This window comes from Perca flavescens, chromosome 12 (assembly GCF_004354835.1).
Source record: "Perca flavescens isolate YP-PL-M2 chromosome 12, PFLA_1.0, whole genome shotgun sequence".
Classification (NCBI taxonomy): Eukaryota; Metazoa; Chordata; class Actinopteri; order Perciformes; family Percidae; genus Perca; species Perca flavescens.
In genome coordinates, this window is record NC_041342.1 from 5,909,640 (window position 1) to 5,925,545 (window position 15,906).

At 41.6% G+C, this 15,906-nt stretch overlaps 1 protein-coding gene across 1 annotated transcript; it reads left to right on the top strand.

The window, feature by feature from the left end:
* Positions 1–2,955: 2,955 nt before the first annotated feature.
* Positions 2,956–6,632, top strand: LOC114565186 (relaxin-3 receptor 1). Its single transcript, XM_028593082.1, has 3 exons — positions 2,956–3,156; positions 4,211–4,654; positions 5,140–6,632. Exons 1-3 carry the CDS (start codon positions 2,956–2,958, stop codon positions 5,740–5,742), a joined length of 1,248 nt encoding a protein of 415 aa, XP_028448883.1. The 3' UTR covers positions 5,743–6,632.
* Positions 6,633–15,906: the final 9,274 nt, after the last annotated feature.

Sequence of the window (15,906 nt, forward strand, 5' to 3'; positions counted from 1 at the left end):
GAGACTCATCAGACCAGGCAACAGTCTTCAACTGTCCAATTTTGGTGAGCTTGTGCAATCTGTAGCCTCATTTTCCTATTTTTAGTGGAGATGAGCGGTACCCGGTGGGGTCTTCTGCAGGTGTAGCCCATCCACTTCAAGGTTGTGCGTGGTGTGGCTTCACAAATGCTTTGCTGCATACCTCGGTTGTAACAAGTGGTTATTTGAGTCAAAGTTGATCTCCTACCAGCTGAAATCAGTTTGCCCATTCTCCTCTGACCTCTAGCATCAACAAGGCATATTCGCCCCCCAGGACTGCCGCATACTGGATGTTTTTCCTTTGTTAGACCATTCTTTGTAAACCCTACAAATGGTTGTGCGTCAACATCCCAGTAACTGAGCAGATTGTGAAATACTCAGACCAGCCCGTCTGACACCAACAACCATGCCACGCTCAAAGTTCACCTTTCTTTCCCATTCTGACATTCAGTTTGGAGTTCAGAAGATTGTCTAGACCTGGACCACACCCCTAAATGCATTGAAGCAGCTGCCATGTGATTGGTTGATTAAATAATTACATTAACGAGAAATCTTACAGTGAAATTACAAGTAAATTGTTACCCATTTTTTAATGCTGGTCTTTTACTTGTAACAGAGTCTTTTTACAGTGTGGTTTTAGTACTTCTACTTCATAAAGGATCTGAATACTAGTTTGACCACATGGGTCAACTTTCTGAAGCAAGGACACAGTCACTGATTGGATCTTCGCCTTTCTCTGCTGCTATAGGGAGCCATTCAGAGAGTGCACTCAAATCACTTTGTCTACGACATGCTCCAAAGAATGACAAAGAGGGAGGAGATTAAGTGTCCTTGGTCAGCCAAGAACTGACTAACAAAGACTGACTGTAAAGCTTCAGGAGCTCTCAGTGAAATGATTCTGAGAAGAGTGTCTGATTATTAGGAATGACTACATTAACGTGGAAAAGCTTTTATCAGGAGAGCTATATTTGTTTAAATTCGCTCATGTTTGTACCTTTGGGTTTTAGGTTTAAATCTTTTAAATGATTTTCATTGGTCTTTCAATATTTTTTTCCTTGCTTATTTTCTGTTGGATCCTACTGTACAGTATTGTTACAAATCTTTATGATGATTTTGTCTGTCAAAGGTGCTATATCAAATAAACTTATTATTATTAATTCCATGCCTCGTCCACCAAGGCAAATTCCTTGTTAGTGTAACTTACTTGGGCAAGAAGTCTTTATCCTTATATTTATAAAATCTGGACATAATCTATGTACTGTATTTTCACCTTTACTAACAGAAATGTTCACTTCCACACATACAAAAACAAAACTTCTTTTCACTTACTGTACATGCTCAACCTCACCTTGACTATAGACAAAGTTAGGGGGAGAAAAGAGGAATAGCTCAATCCATATCCCATTGTTTTTTTAGGTGCCGTGAAAAACAAAAACTTAATTGAAACTTAAGTGAAAATTAAATGACCTCATTAAGAGTCTCAGAAAGCTTCAGCAGAATGCCAATGATCAGCTCACCACTGAGAGCTAGGGTCGGACTCCAACCATATCTGCATTTCCATCCATCTCGGTATTGGTAACACATTAAAGGAAACTGTCAACAAATGATTGGTGTTCTCTTTTCAAGTTGTTCCTGATTGCTAATAGAGCCAGACAAAGAAACAGAGATGAGAATAAATAGCTCCCAACTGACTTGAGTGGACTTTAAATCGGATCAAATAAGATGATGGAGGATCACTCATGGAGTTACAGAGTGTCCTACCACATCCAGGCTGGACTACTGAGGCTGCTTGAGAAAATGGCTCTTTTGACGCTTTTTAGGGTGTGACACGGAAAGATGCACTCAAAAGCAAAATCATCAGCAGGTACCAATTGACAAATTAGAGGAGAATGATCAGACATGGTTAAGATCCACTGCTTTCAACAACCCTATTATTATTATTAAGTGCTGAAATTCTAATTTTCTAACCTCCCTTTTCTCTCAACTCACGCACAGCTGGGCTGACAAAAGCGGTGCATTGTGTGAATAATGACAGTGACCTATAAGGAATGCAAATCAAACACACCCACACACCCACTCACCAACACCCCTCACCACCTCCAAAACCTTTCTGAAAATACCATCCTGAGTCATTTACCTTCACATCATATGCAGAAATATTACAGGTGATATTGGGACATAACATTAATGGCTCCATCAAAAAGGGAAAACAAATGAAAAACAATGAATAGCAAGCTCATGGCATATATACAATTTAAATTTAAAAGTGGAAACACACTTTGGAAGTCATGTTTTTCTGAGCAACAACAATCATTTACCTAAGAGCAAAGACAGTTCAGAAAACACTCTGTTTGCAGTGCACCAGACTGCTAATATTTCCCCCACCATATACCACAAGCCTTTCCCTGTTTGTTTACTCATGAGTCATCAGAGAGGTGGGGGGACATCTGATTGTATCTTTTAATAGAAACCGAGCAGAGAAGTGGCTCAACCTGAGTTTAACAAAAACAAATTAGTGGAGCTTCATTAATGTTCAGTATCTAATACATACTGCAGCCTCCATGTGCGCGCTCCGGCAGTGCGCCATCGAGCGGTGGAGGAGAGCCCCAGCGGGTAGGCTATAAAAGCCTCAGCATGCTGTCAGCATCAGAAGATGCGTCTGCATCACAGCAGATTTCAGCAGAACTCTCCTAATTAGGCTGTCACGGACAAATCACGGTTTCCCTGCGTGTAAAATCCGAGCAAGTTTAGAAATGACTCGGATAACTCAAGCCACTCTGAGGCTTTGAACCAAACTAAAATACAGAACGAAGGAGATGGGGGACTGTATGCGTCCACACCTGCGCACCCACACTCTGGAAATTAGCCGCAAAGCGGACGGGAAAGCTGCCGTAACTTGTTTTTAAGACAAAAGAAGCATTTTTCCTCTGCAGAAGCATGCAGAGCAACAGCAGCGCATCCGGGCCCCTGGGCGCTCTGAACGTGTGCGGAGGAGAAGAGGACGACATCTCGGGAGTCGTCAGCCTCACGGGAACAGCCTCTAATCTCGCAGCTCTGAACCTTTCACTCAACTGCTGGCTCCTCATCCTCTCCAAGGAGTCCTCGCTGGACCTGCACCCAGACGGCGCAAACCTGGCAGTAGGTTGAGATAAAAAATGTACAAATCCACATGGATAGAAATGGAAATTCATATGGCATGAATCGCCTAAACAAGAAAAGTGCTTGGAGGATACATGTTGTATTTTGACTTTTTTGAATGTCCTTGTGTGCACTTGTGTGACCATTTAGGTCCAAGATGCCAAAACACGAAATGATTGCATGTGTTTGACAGGTACGCAGTGCAGGTGGAACGTAGCTAAGTACATTTACTCAAGTACTGTAGCCTATGTACAAATTTGAGGTACTTGTCCTTAACTTCAACTCCACTACATGTCAGAGCCAAATATTGCACTTTTTACTTTTTATTAATCTGACAGCTTTACTTTACAAATAAAGACTTTTGCACAAAAAACATATGTAGTTTATGAAATATGTTATTATAAATTTAAGTTCCCAACAATATAACATATAACATATATAAGTGTTTTGATCGTTTCAAGTTTCTAAAATGTGAGGATTTTTCTGCATTGAGTAGCCTACTTTTACTTTTATTAATAATAATAATAATAATAATAATAATAATAATAATAATACTTGAAGCACATTTTCCTGATACTTATTTTTACATAACATTACTTAGGGCTGCACAATAAATCGCAATTTAATCGAAATCGAAATATGGACTACAGCAATATCCAAATCGCAACATTTGTCAAAGGCAAAATATGTGTCAAAGCATTCTGAATTAAGTTCTGTGGTGCTACAGAGACACCCCAGCCTATACATTGTGTCCTACAGTATAAAGAAAAAAAAACTTTGTTTTGCACTGAACCTCGCAAAAATCACACTATAATCATCTTCATTTTAATATTTTTCAATGAAAATGTAAATAATGATACACAAATAATCGTTCCCTCCAACATCGCAATCGCAATGTTAGTCAAAATAATCGCGATTGGATATTTTCCTCATATCGTGCAGCCCTAACATTACTAAACATTTTCAATGCAGGTCTTTAACGTGTAACAGAGTATTTCTTTACAATGTGGTATTAGTACTTTTATTCATCGGAGTACTTCTTCCACGACTGCAGGTACGAGTTGTCATTGCCCTGGTCTACCTGGTGGTGTGTGTTCTGGGGCTTGTAGGTAACCTGCTGGCCCTCTTCCTGCTGCACTCGCGCCGCCGGGGCCATCGCCACTCCTCCATCGACTGCTTCGTGATGAGCCTGGCGCTGACGGACCTCCAGTTTGTCCTCACCTTGCCCTTCTGGGCCGTGGACACCGTGCTGGACTTCCGCTGGCCGTTTGGCCAGGTCATGTGCAAGATCGTCAGCTCGGTCACCACCCTGAACATGTACGCCAGCGTCTTCTTCCTCACCGCCATGAGCGTGACCCGCTACCACTCCCTGGTTACCTCTCTGAAGATGGGCAGCCCTGGCATCGCCACTGCTCATGCCAAATGGGCCAGTTTAACCATATGGGCGGTGTCACTGGTGGCTACGCTGCCTCATGCTTTCTACTCCACCACAGTCCAGGTGCGTTGAATTCAGACTGACCCCCGATTTGATTCTAGGGCTGGGTATCGCCACCGATTTCCCAAATCGATTCGATTCCGATTCACAAAGTCCCGATGCGATTACGTTTCCGATTCAATGCCGATTTGGGATATTTCAGTTGCAAAACCAATTTTGCTTGGGTATGAAAGAGATTCTACAATTGTACAAGGTTTCCTGTAACCTGTTGCATTATTCCAAATGTCAATGTTTACATGAAGAATTGACCAAAAGCGGTTACATTAATGCACTTTTTAATACTGAAAAAAAGACTGATATACAGTCAGTGAATTTTAAAATGGCCATGCCAGTCTTTCCCTCGCAGACAAAGATCGATTCTGGATTGTATGAATCGCTATTGGATCACTTGAATGAAAATCAATTTAAATCTTGTTAAACCCAGCCCTATTTCATTCGCGTCACGCTTTCTGTTTGGGTTTGCAACCTCTATGTTGTTGTGCTTACAGGTGTCTACAGATGACGAGCTGTGCTTAGTGCGCTTCTCTGACTCCGATTCAAGCCACTGGGATCCTCAGGTTCTGCTCGGACTCTATCAAACACAGAAAGTCCTCCTGGGATTCGTAGTTCCCTTGATTGTCATCTCCGTGTGCTACCTCCTCCTCCTGAGGTTCATCCTGAGCCGGCGCAGCGTAGGCAGCATGGTGAGCACGGAGAGGTCAGAGTCTGAGAGAGGACGCCTCCGCCACCGCTCCAAAGTCACCCGCTCCGTCACCATTGTAGTCCTGTCCTTCTTCATCTGCTGGCTACCCAACCAGGCTCTTACCCTGTGGGGGGTGCTGATCAAATTTGACTTGGTGCCCTTTAGTAAAGCATTCTACAACGCCCAGGCCTACGCCTTCCCCCTGACTGTGTGCTTAGCTCATGCAAATAGCTGTCTTAACCCGGTGCTCTACTGCCTGATCCGAAAAGAGTACAGAGCTGGACTGAAGGAGCTCCTGCTCAGAGTGTCTCAATCCGTCCAAAATGTTCTCACTCAGGGTCTGAGAGAGAGAAGAGTGGCAGACGCACCGCCCAGCCTGGTTATGATTCACAAAGATGGCAATAAGTGATGTGCTCTGTGAAAGGAAAAGTTTGACATTTTGGAAAACAATTATTTGCTTTCTGGCTGAGAGTTGGATGAGAATATCGATACCATTCTCCATACAAACAGTGGTATCCGTCTTCTCAACTCAACTCTTGATAGCGATTTCAATTTCGGCTCCTAACGATCACAAAAACAATGGAATCGGGAAACGATTATTTTGCACATTACATTTTGCAAGTAAACTCTCATTTTGGCTTGTGTTCTGAAAGGGAATTTAACAAGTTCAACAGGAAAAGTATTAAGGGTGTTTTCACTGTTGATTTGTTTAACTGTTCCATAAATGCAACATCTTTCCAAAAATCAATGACTAAATCGTGTTAAATAGTTGTGATCTTAATATTGACTAAAATAGTTGTGATTATGATTTTTTTTCCCATAATCGTGCAGCCCGTCATTCCTCAAAGTGTCAAACTTTTCCTTTGATACTAAATTAAATGCTCCTTTATCGGTCAACTTTGTATGCCATATTTTCTTTGGTGCCATTTTTTAAATCACGTTGCTGTGTGACACTGTAATCCCCTCCAAACTTATGAACAGCTATGATTTAGCACAGACAGATATATCACAGACTTTTTGTGAAACATGCCACTTCGGAAGTAATCTCCGTGGCAACAAGTATTCTTGAAAATGATCAAACCCCAAATGAGCAGGCTCTTAGTTACACTGTGGGCTGATTTCTTATTTCGACACAATCAAGCAAAACACAGTGTGATGCTTGATTAGTTCAACCTGTAAAGTGATTTTTCTTGTACTTTGCACCTCAAACACCTACACAGGCAATCACAACGACTGTAAGATTGTTACATTTTCCTTATTATTGATGTGTTTAATATTTCTTTGTGTTATTGTTGGTAACTCAATGAGGACACTGCAGTAGAATCTAGCATTAGCTGTCGTCCATTCTCATGTCTGTCTGTGTCTGCCTTGCTGTACTGCTGTGAATCGTTTTGTGATCAAAGTATATGTAATGTGATATTAAATAAAATGAGAGGACAAAAGAGTTCAGTGACGTGACGTCGCTGGAAAGTTAATCTCGTCGGCAGTCACGAAGGAAAATGAGTCAGACAATAGCTGCCCCACATTTCTGCCCTTTTGCAACCTTTAACATCTGAACATGGATAATCATCTTCAAAACACACACACACACACAAACACACACACACACACACACACACACAGGAATCAGTATCTTCCAGCTGTGAATAAAAAAACAATCAAATTCCCTCTGATCTAATGTTTGTTCCCTTGAACCTGCTTCATAACCGTTCTCATCAGGCTCTACACACAGTGGACAGAGCAGAAACAGCACATCCACTCACACAAAGACGGCCCATTCGATTTCAGAGCCTGTTCAATGAAAACAAGCTATTCGTGTTTAACTACAGGGAGTCATTCCATGGAGACCCGCTGATGAGAACACCCTGTAATCCCTATAAGTCCACTCCACATATTGCCGGTATGGATCGCTGCTTTAAAGGGGTGATAGAATGCAAAACCGATTTTGCCTTGTCGTAGTTGAAAAACGACAGTTTGGAGGGTAAATAGGACATACATAGAACCTCAAAATCCCATTGACACCTCTTTCCTCTGCAAATCTCACAATTTGAAACTGCCTCTGAAAACGGGTAAATCTGACGTCAAGAGTTGTGATTCTTTGGTGGAGGTTTTTATGTCCCAAGGGTAACGTTACAACAAGACTAGTTTGGCTGTTTTAACCGCTTGCACCTGGGCATGTCTGGGCATGTAACAGACAATGTGTGTGTGTGTGTGTGTGTGTGTGTGTGTGTGTGTGTGTGTGTGTGTGTGTGTGTGTGTGTCTGTATTTGTGTGTGCGCTGCGCACCGGGCAGCTGTATGTGTGTGTGTGTATGTGTGTGTGTGTGTGTGAAATATGAGACCTGCTGTCAATGTATGTGTATGTGGTTCCTCAACCAGTCAGCGCGCAGCTCATCTAAATATTCATGAGCATACCATATTTGGAAGAAAAGCTGTCATTCCAAATAGAGCCATTACACAGGGATGCATAAGGGCCAAAAAAATAGCACCTGGGACATTTTCAGCCCAACCAATGTTACATACCCTATTAGGAGACCTTAAGGAACAGTGTTAAATACCCTATATAATCATTCTATCACCCCTTTAAAGCAACACTATGTAACTTTTCCCACTTTGGTCTCAGCTCACGCGGCTGTAGTTCCAATGAGACAACCTGTAGGGGGACCGAAGAGGGGAAAAGTTACATAGTGTTGCTTTAAAGCAATTGCAGAGATGATTATTTTCCAAGAGGAGATAGTCAAATATGATGAGCATGAATAATATGTCATGTATAAGACATTCAAGACATGATACATCTTTACATAAAGCAAAGCTTGAAAACAGCACGAATGGTACCACTTAAGAAAAATATTTTCTTAAATTAACAACAGAGTAGCTATTTTTATGTGTTGGGAATTACAGACTGTACTGTCCATTTTCGGTCTCTCTGAAAGAACCTGTGGACTCACAAGGTCATAGGTGTTTGGAGCTCAAATGGGAGGTAAGAACCTTGAGCGCACATGATTTCCAAAAGCAAGCAGCAAGCCAATTACTGTAATATTTAGTCCACCTAACTGTACACAAGATGAAATATAGTCTCAAGGCTGGTTTTGCAGTTGAAAGCTCAATGACATGTCACGGTCTTCAGAGTTTTCAACCGCATCATCAAGAAGACCATGATTTGTGGTTGAAAGTCTCATGGTCACTCTTTATTTAAGCTTGAATTGCTAGCTGTTTCTGTTGGTACAGTCTTCATGATGAAAGCTCAACCCCTTTGCACAAACTTCATCTTGAAGACAAGTAAGTAAAACGTGGCTCAACTGCATCTCACGGTCAGTTTTAACTAAAAAAATCCACTTACTAGCTTTCTAGGACTTTCAACCGCATCTCAGGGCGTTTTCATACCGACAGCCTTTAGTTCGGTTGAATCAAACTAGAGTTTGTTTGCCCCGCTGGTGCGGTTCATTTGGGCAGGTGAGAACGCGGCAATCGAACCCGGGTGCGCCGAGACCTGCTTGAAGAGGTGGTCTCGGTACGCTTTCAATCGAACTCTGGAGCGGTTCGTTTGTGGTGAGAACGTGATCCGTACTCGTTTCTCTCACAAAAATAGACTGCAGTCAAGCTCGCCGTCCGTCATTCGTATCTCTGTGGTCAAACCAGCTGCCGCTAAAATTGGAGACAGATGCCCAAGGGGGTAAGTTTCGCTTCAGAACGCGAACCTCCGATGGCGCCATTTTGTTGCTACAAAGGTATCACCTCCTGTTAGCATTCCACTGACCGCCATTTTTTTTTTACGTCACTTGACTGCAAATAACTTTACATCTGAAGCGTTTAAAGACTCTATTTGTCCGTTGTTTAATTCTAAAGAAACACGACAATGTATAAAAGGCTCCATTACCTTGTACCTCACGTTATAGCTCCGTAGCAGACGTTTTTGTAAAAATAGGCTAACGATTGTGTCATAACCAAGTGACTTACTGTCGCACAGTTATTACCGTATAGTACAGGAGAAGCTCGCAGGCAGTTTCGACTTACATTAGCTGTTTAGGTTTAATTACGAATGTTAACTAGCATGTTAGTGATCAATAATTAGCCTGTGCCTGTGTTATCTCCTTACATATACCTCTCCGTCTCTGTAAGATTGGAAATGATTGAGATTTCTCTTGGCACAGCTACCAGAAGACTTACAACTTTCAGACACGTTGCTCACATCACATTTACGTTGTCTCTGTCAGTTGGAGGCTGCGCAGTAAAGGAAGAGATCACCGGAAAAGTGCTTCTAATAGCCTTCACTGGTCTCCGTCCAGAGCAACGGGGTCTATTGGTCCATTTTATATATGTCAATGCAGATGCCGGCAGAGGAGTCAGGACCTTCTTCCTGTATTTAGGCCTACTTTCTTGCTCCCTCCCCCAGACATATCCGACCAATAAGAGGGCTGGACGTTCTTGCCTGATTTGTAATGACGCATTTTGGTATGCTTGGATTTTTCCAGGTGTGAAACCAAACCAAACCGACCGAGGGCAAATCGCTCCAAGTTTATTACCTCACCAACTGACTCGGACCAAAGCAGACGAACTACAGGTGTGAAAACGCCCTCAGTCTTCATCGTCAAGAGCTTTGAACTCAAGGTTTATGTAATAAAGAAGGTGACTGTTTTGTTTATGTTTAGTTAATTTGTTCAATTGCATGTACTGTAAATTTGATACTCTTCCACACTGTCACAGTCTGACGCGCCAGATGTTTGTTACCATTGACATATATAAAATGGACCAACAGATCCCGTTGCTCTGGACGGAGACCAGTGAAGGATATTAGAAGCACTTTTCCGGTGAGCGTTACTGCGCAGCCTCCAACTGAGAGAGACAACGTAAATGTGACGTGAGCAACCTGTCTGAAAGTTGTAAGTCTTCTGGTAGCTGTGCCAAGAGAAATCTCAATCATTCCCAATCTTAGAGAGACGGCGAGCGTAGGTATATTTAAGGAGATAGCATGGGCACAGGCTAATTATTGCTAACTAACATGCTAGTTAACATTAGTAATTAAACCTAAACAGCTAATGTAAGTTGCTGTAACTGCCTGCGAGCTTCTCCTGTACTATATGGTAATTACTCTACTATGTGACAGTAAGTGACTTGGTTATGACACAATCGTTAGCCTAATTTAACAAAAACGTCTGCTACGGAGCCATAACGTGAGGTACAAGGTAATGGAGCCTTATATACATTGTCGTGTTTCTTTAGAAATAAACAATGGACAAATAGTTTTTAAACGCTTCAGATGTAAAGTTATTTGCTGTCAAAGTGACGTCAAAATGAATGGCAGCACGCTAACGGGAGATTATCACTTTGTAGCACCAAAATTGCGCCATAGGAGGTTTGAGTTCTGAAGCGAAGCTTACCCTCTTGTTTGTTACACAGAACCATCTGAGAAGCAGTCATTGAAAACTGTTTGGAAAAGGGCAGGCACTTTCGAAAAAACACCTGGCAGGTAATTGGGTGAACCATCTGTCTATCAAATCCGCCACTGTTGTTTTCACAGTTCGTACACCTTTTCCAAGGTCAAATTCAAGCACTTTTCAAGCACTTTCAAGATCTATTTTAAAGCTTTTTCCAGCACCTTACACCACCGTAAAATATATACCAATACATAGTCAAAATTATTTAGTGTTTTTGTCACATTAAAAGACATAATGCTATAAACAGCCAAAATTGTGTGTTCGTAATAGCAGAAGGATCAGATATTTAAGCAAAACACAAGTTTTATTTTTCAAAATGTAGACTTTGCTTGCTCTCTAACCTGCCTGAGTCAATGTAAAAACAATTACCCCAAACAAAATCACTCGACAGGTTCACTTCACTAACCCTGAATTATTACCTTCTCTTCATGATTCCTAACGTAACATACAGCGAGACAGCTATGGAGAGGAGCACTGAGTGGGAGGATGTGAGCCATACGACCTGCAGCTGGCTCATTCTGGGTCAAAATCCAGGAAAACAGTTGGTGCACTCTCTTAGATTTATGCTACCCTTAATTTCAGTCTTTTAACACTTTTTTTTCCAAATCTAGGACACACCGTACAAACTTGTAATGGTTCAGTCGTATGGACATGTTTCTCTTCCACCCTACAAAGTTTGGGCTGCCTATGAATAAATGTCCAAATATTGCTTCTCAGATAATGTGATTTTCAGGCTGTAAAACTGAAGTAATTTCAAGGGCTAAAATATGAAGACATAGGATTTGAACAGAAATATTTTACAGGCCTTGGTTTTTATTCATACACAAGACACACAACACCAACAAACCATCAGTCATGCCCTACAGCGTTGCTTTACCCTCCTTGTCTCCAAACCTCCACTCTCTTCCATAATCAGAAGAACTCTATTGCTTGGCACTGATCTCCAACAGTAGTAGGGAGGAGGAGGAGGTATGAAGAGCGAAGGAGAGATAACCTAAACAAAGGAAGGACATTCAGAGGAGGAAGTGATGTTTAGTTTCAGAGTTGAACAAGCTGCACTTTTCTCTCTATAAGTCTTGCCCTCTCATGTTTTTCTTCTCTTCCTCCAACACTCTCTTCTATTCTTGCTTCTCCTCTTCCATTTGTGTACTTTCTGTCTGGTATTTTCTCTCTCTCACTTGTTCTTGGTGCTTTTATTATTTAGCACCTGTCGACCATAGAACAGAAAACCTTGTCATGCAAACCACGCACGCGCATATTTATAATCTGATTCAATCAGATTATAAATATTAGTCCTTATAACCGCGACATATACTGTTTTTTTAACTGTCAACATTGCTTTAGAATATCAGATTTATCACAGTGAGAAATACTTGGTGGACCCAGATTTTATAAAATATATACCATATCGATAACAATTTCTACGACGCCCATGTCTATAATGCATTATAAAAACAGTTAGTTAAACAAAATAGTTATAAGCACAAAATAGACAAAAAAGTAACTAACAAAAAACAAAAAACTAACAAAATAGTTATAAGCACTCGTACATATCCATAATGTTTTATAACAATAATCATGACACATTAAAAAGCATTTTATAGTGACTTAAGGTCAAGTATCATAATACTTAATAATTGCTGGTCACTCACTGGCATTTTATTCACGGATCATAGTATATTACAATTCTCATAGTAATACATTGTAGCCTATTATCTCAAATGTATTTAGTGTTTAGAGTGAGTAAAGTTTGGGGGGAAACATCACACTAATGAAATGTAAATGTCTATCATTCAGTAGTGTTAAATTGGGGTACCTTACCAGTACTATCCTACAAATCCTATTAATTATACTCTCCCCTTTCACCTTTTTATTATTAGCCAACATTTGAAGTGCAGTTTTATCTCACGTTTGGTCAACTTTGCACATTTAATAGGACTAATGTCCCCAGTAAAAGAAAATACCTTAAATACCTTACCCTCAATCATTAAAATATACATTCATAATTAGAAAGTTTCTTAGTAACTCAAGAGTATTGTACTTTGATTGTTCTGATGCATTCCTTTGTTTATTCTTTGTGGATGTAGTAAAAACTTTGTCACCTGTCACCTGGCTGTTTGTATATCCTTACATAAAAATAAATGTTATGATTTTTTGTGATACAAAAGCTTATGTCGGATTTACCAAACCTGCAGTTCATCGGGTAATCAGCGCCTTTTTCTGCCCACTACACCGTAAATTGTGCGCATTTAAAAGCGCAATTGAATGGGCCTCCTTCTCTCTTTCTATCACGGATCAGCCACCAAGTTAGTCAAAACAAAGATTTAGCAATAACAAAGTTTATCTGCTTGTTTATGAGGTGGCATCTTTAAACTGCTCCAATATGATAAGCTCACAAAAGAACTCACCTTGGTAGCAGAACACCAATGTTGAAAATGGCAAGTAAAATCAAGACAAACTCTACATTGGTCTGCTTATCCCCCTTTACCCAGTTTCTGAACTTCGGACGATAAGCTTCAGGAACCAACTCTTATGACTGCAAGACAGCTGCTTTCACAGTCGTATAATCCAAGCCATCCTCACCACATATAGCCGAATAGGCCTCCTGGGCCCGACCAGTGAGGACACACTGAAGCATCAGCACCCTGTCTGAATCTGGCCTTTTTTCTTTTTTTGCATCAGCCACGTGTTCGAAGAGAGTGAAAAAAGAATCAGGGTCCCGTTTATTAAACAATATCCAAACCACCCGGTGCAGAGCCCATGGAGGTATCATCATGACCCCCAGAACCCCCAGGAACAAGCTTGCCCTCTCTTATTAACTCCAACCTTGACTGCTCCAAGTCCAACTTCCTCCTCTCAGTTTCCTGATGCATTTTCTCCAATTCAAGCTTTTCTGCCTGTCGAAGTTTCTCCAACTCCAACTTTTCCTCTCTCTCTCAAAATGCCTGCTATGCGTCTCCTGCTCAAACTGCAAAGCTACCAGCTCCTTCTGCTGCTCAAAAGTTAAACTTGGTGCCTGCACCCTGTTGCAACAGATACGGACATGGGCACAGACTCAGTCTCAGTTTTATGTAACACACCACATTCAAATAAAGACATCAAAACTCTCCTTTTGCTTTTTCAGGAATGTCATAATGATCATCTATCTCCAACAACTGATTCTTTTTACAACCATTTACAAAATCTACTGTGAACGCCTCAAAAAAAAAAAAAAGAAATCAGACATTGAAGCCATCATCACAAAGGACAATACAGAAAACTATATATCAACCATCACAGTCGCACTTTAGAAATTGTCAGCCCAACGACAGAGAATTTCCCCCTAACTGCCTAGCCAAAAGCTAGCTAAAGCTCAACCCTAGGCTTTGTGTGGTACTTGCAGTGGGTAGTTATACACGGCATTGGCTGCAATAATAACCATCATATGCATTCAATGACATTAGCCCGGCAGCCCGAATGATCAACCAAAAATTGGCGACCCTGCAGCGGATGTGCCCCCGAGACAATCGCTCTAGCCACTTTCCTACCACACTGATAGGAGAAAAAAAACGGACACCATCCCTGGATAAAAGCACCCTACAACCTGACGGAGAAACTTCTGTCCACGGGGCAACACACAGTAACAATCATTCTCTGAATTAACCACAGACAAATCACCTCACAAACAAAGACTTCCAACAAAACACATAGTGCATGATCTCCCAACAAAGAAAAACAAACCCTGCGAAGCACAGCTAAAATCAACCTTTACCTGGACCAACCAATGAATACTAAACTCACCACTACTAATATAACTTTATTTAACGAGCACCCACTATTCATGACCTGGCTCAGGTGGTCATCATAACAAAGACGGAGACAATACCATGTTAAATGTTTAAACAATACTTTACCAAATTGAAACAAATTAGACCAAATTAACTATATACAGAATGGGATATGGAAATCAGTAGCGACAGTGGTGTAGGGTGTGCATGAGTGAAATAGGTGTGCGTGTGTTGGTGTTGTAAAGTGTAAATTCAGCAAAAAGCAAACCTAGGACAACCTAACCAAACCTTGGTGTGCCTGTGAGTACAGCCAGAGCAGAGAGAAGTGACAGAGGATATTGCAGATTAAGTGGCCTCAGCACACCAGACCCAGCTGAGCTAATCAGTAACCTGCAAACAGGAAGCACAAGTTAACACTTAAATGCCGAAGGGCATCACAGGCGCACTTTACGCTTCCCCTCCCATCTCTTTATGGGAAACTCCCACTTTCCCCTTGCGAGAGTACATCTGGCTCTCAGTCTGCGTCTTCAGGCAGGCTACAGCAGCATAGTGTTTTCCTGAACCAACTGAAGAAGCGCTGGACTCCACTCTTCTTTTCAACCTTAACCTGGCTGATTGTCAGGTCATCCTGCGCTGCATGATGGGTGATTGGAAGAGCTTGTAGAGCCGCAATCACAGCTGAGTCTGGTTCTCTGCTGAGCTCCTTGATCACATCCTCTACCATTCAGGACTTAAGTAATGACTGGGGTTTCAGCAGGGGGAGTCATGGGAAGTGGTGGAGATAGCTCTTAGCTAAGTCAGCCTTTGTTGCAGGCTGCTCAGCTGGTTCAATCTGGCTGATAGCTTAGCGTAAACAAATAGGCGCTAACTGGCGCTAACGTGTACAGCAGGCTACTTCAGTTGGCTTACTTGAAACTTACTTCATGTGACTCGAGAGCGCAGACTCGCCCATTGTGAAAAGCTGCACGTCTTTTTTTGCAGACTTTGTTTTGGTTTGTAGGGTTTGTCCCTGTTTAATCCATAATTTGTATTTTTCATCTTCCAGCCAACGTTCATTGAAACGACAGCCTGCCGATATTATGAATCCCACTATGGCCACGACAAGACCCGCCCTTCAATAGCATTTATTGGCCATGATGCTTACGCAAGGTAACATAATCCCATTTGTACAGGTCCTATCCCCTGACCAATTGGCTATCCTAACCTCAACTACTCGAGGTGAAATGCCTTACCCCAACCAATAGAGCTGCTTCCTATGGCGGGTCTTGGCATGGCGGCAGATCGCAGTCACAAATGCACAAGTGAGCAGGTTTTATGTTAGGCTCTCCAACATTTTATTTCTCAATTTAATAAACCAACTATTCAGTCAGAT

What these genes read in the sequence shown, in the direction of transcription:
- LOC114565186 (XM_028593082.1), top strand. Translation starts at nt 2,956, where the DNA reads ATGCAGAGCAACAGCAGCGCATCCGGGCCCCTGGGCGCTCTGAACGTG. An exon ending in CAGACGGCGCAAACCTGGCA is followed by an intron (nt 3,157 to 4,210) that starts GTAGGTTGAGAT and finishes CCACGACTGCAG; the next exon opens with GTACGAGTTGTCATTGCCCT. An exon ending in TCTACTCCACCACAGTCCAG is followed by an intron (nt 4,655 to 5,139) that starts GTGCGTTGAATT and finishes TTGTGCTTACAG; the next exon opens with GTGTCTACAGATGACGAGCT.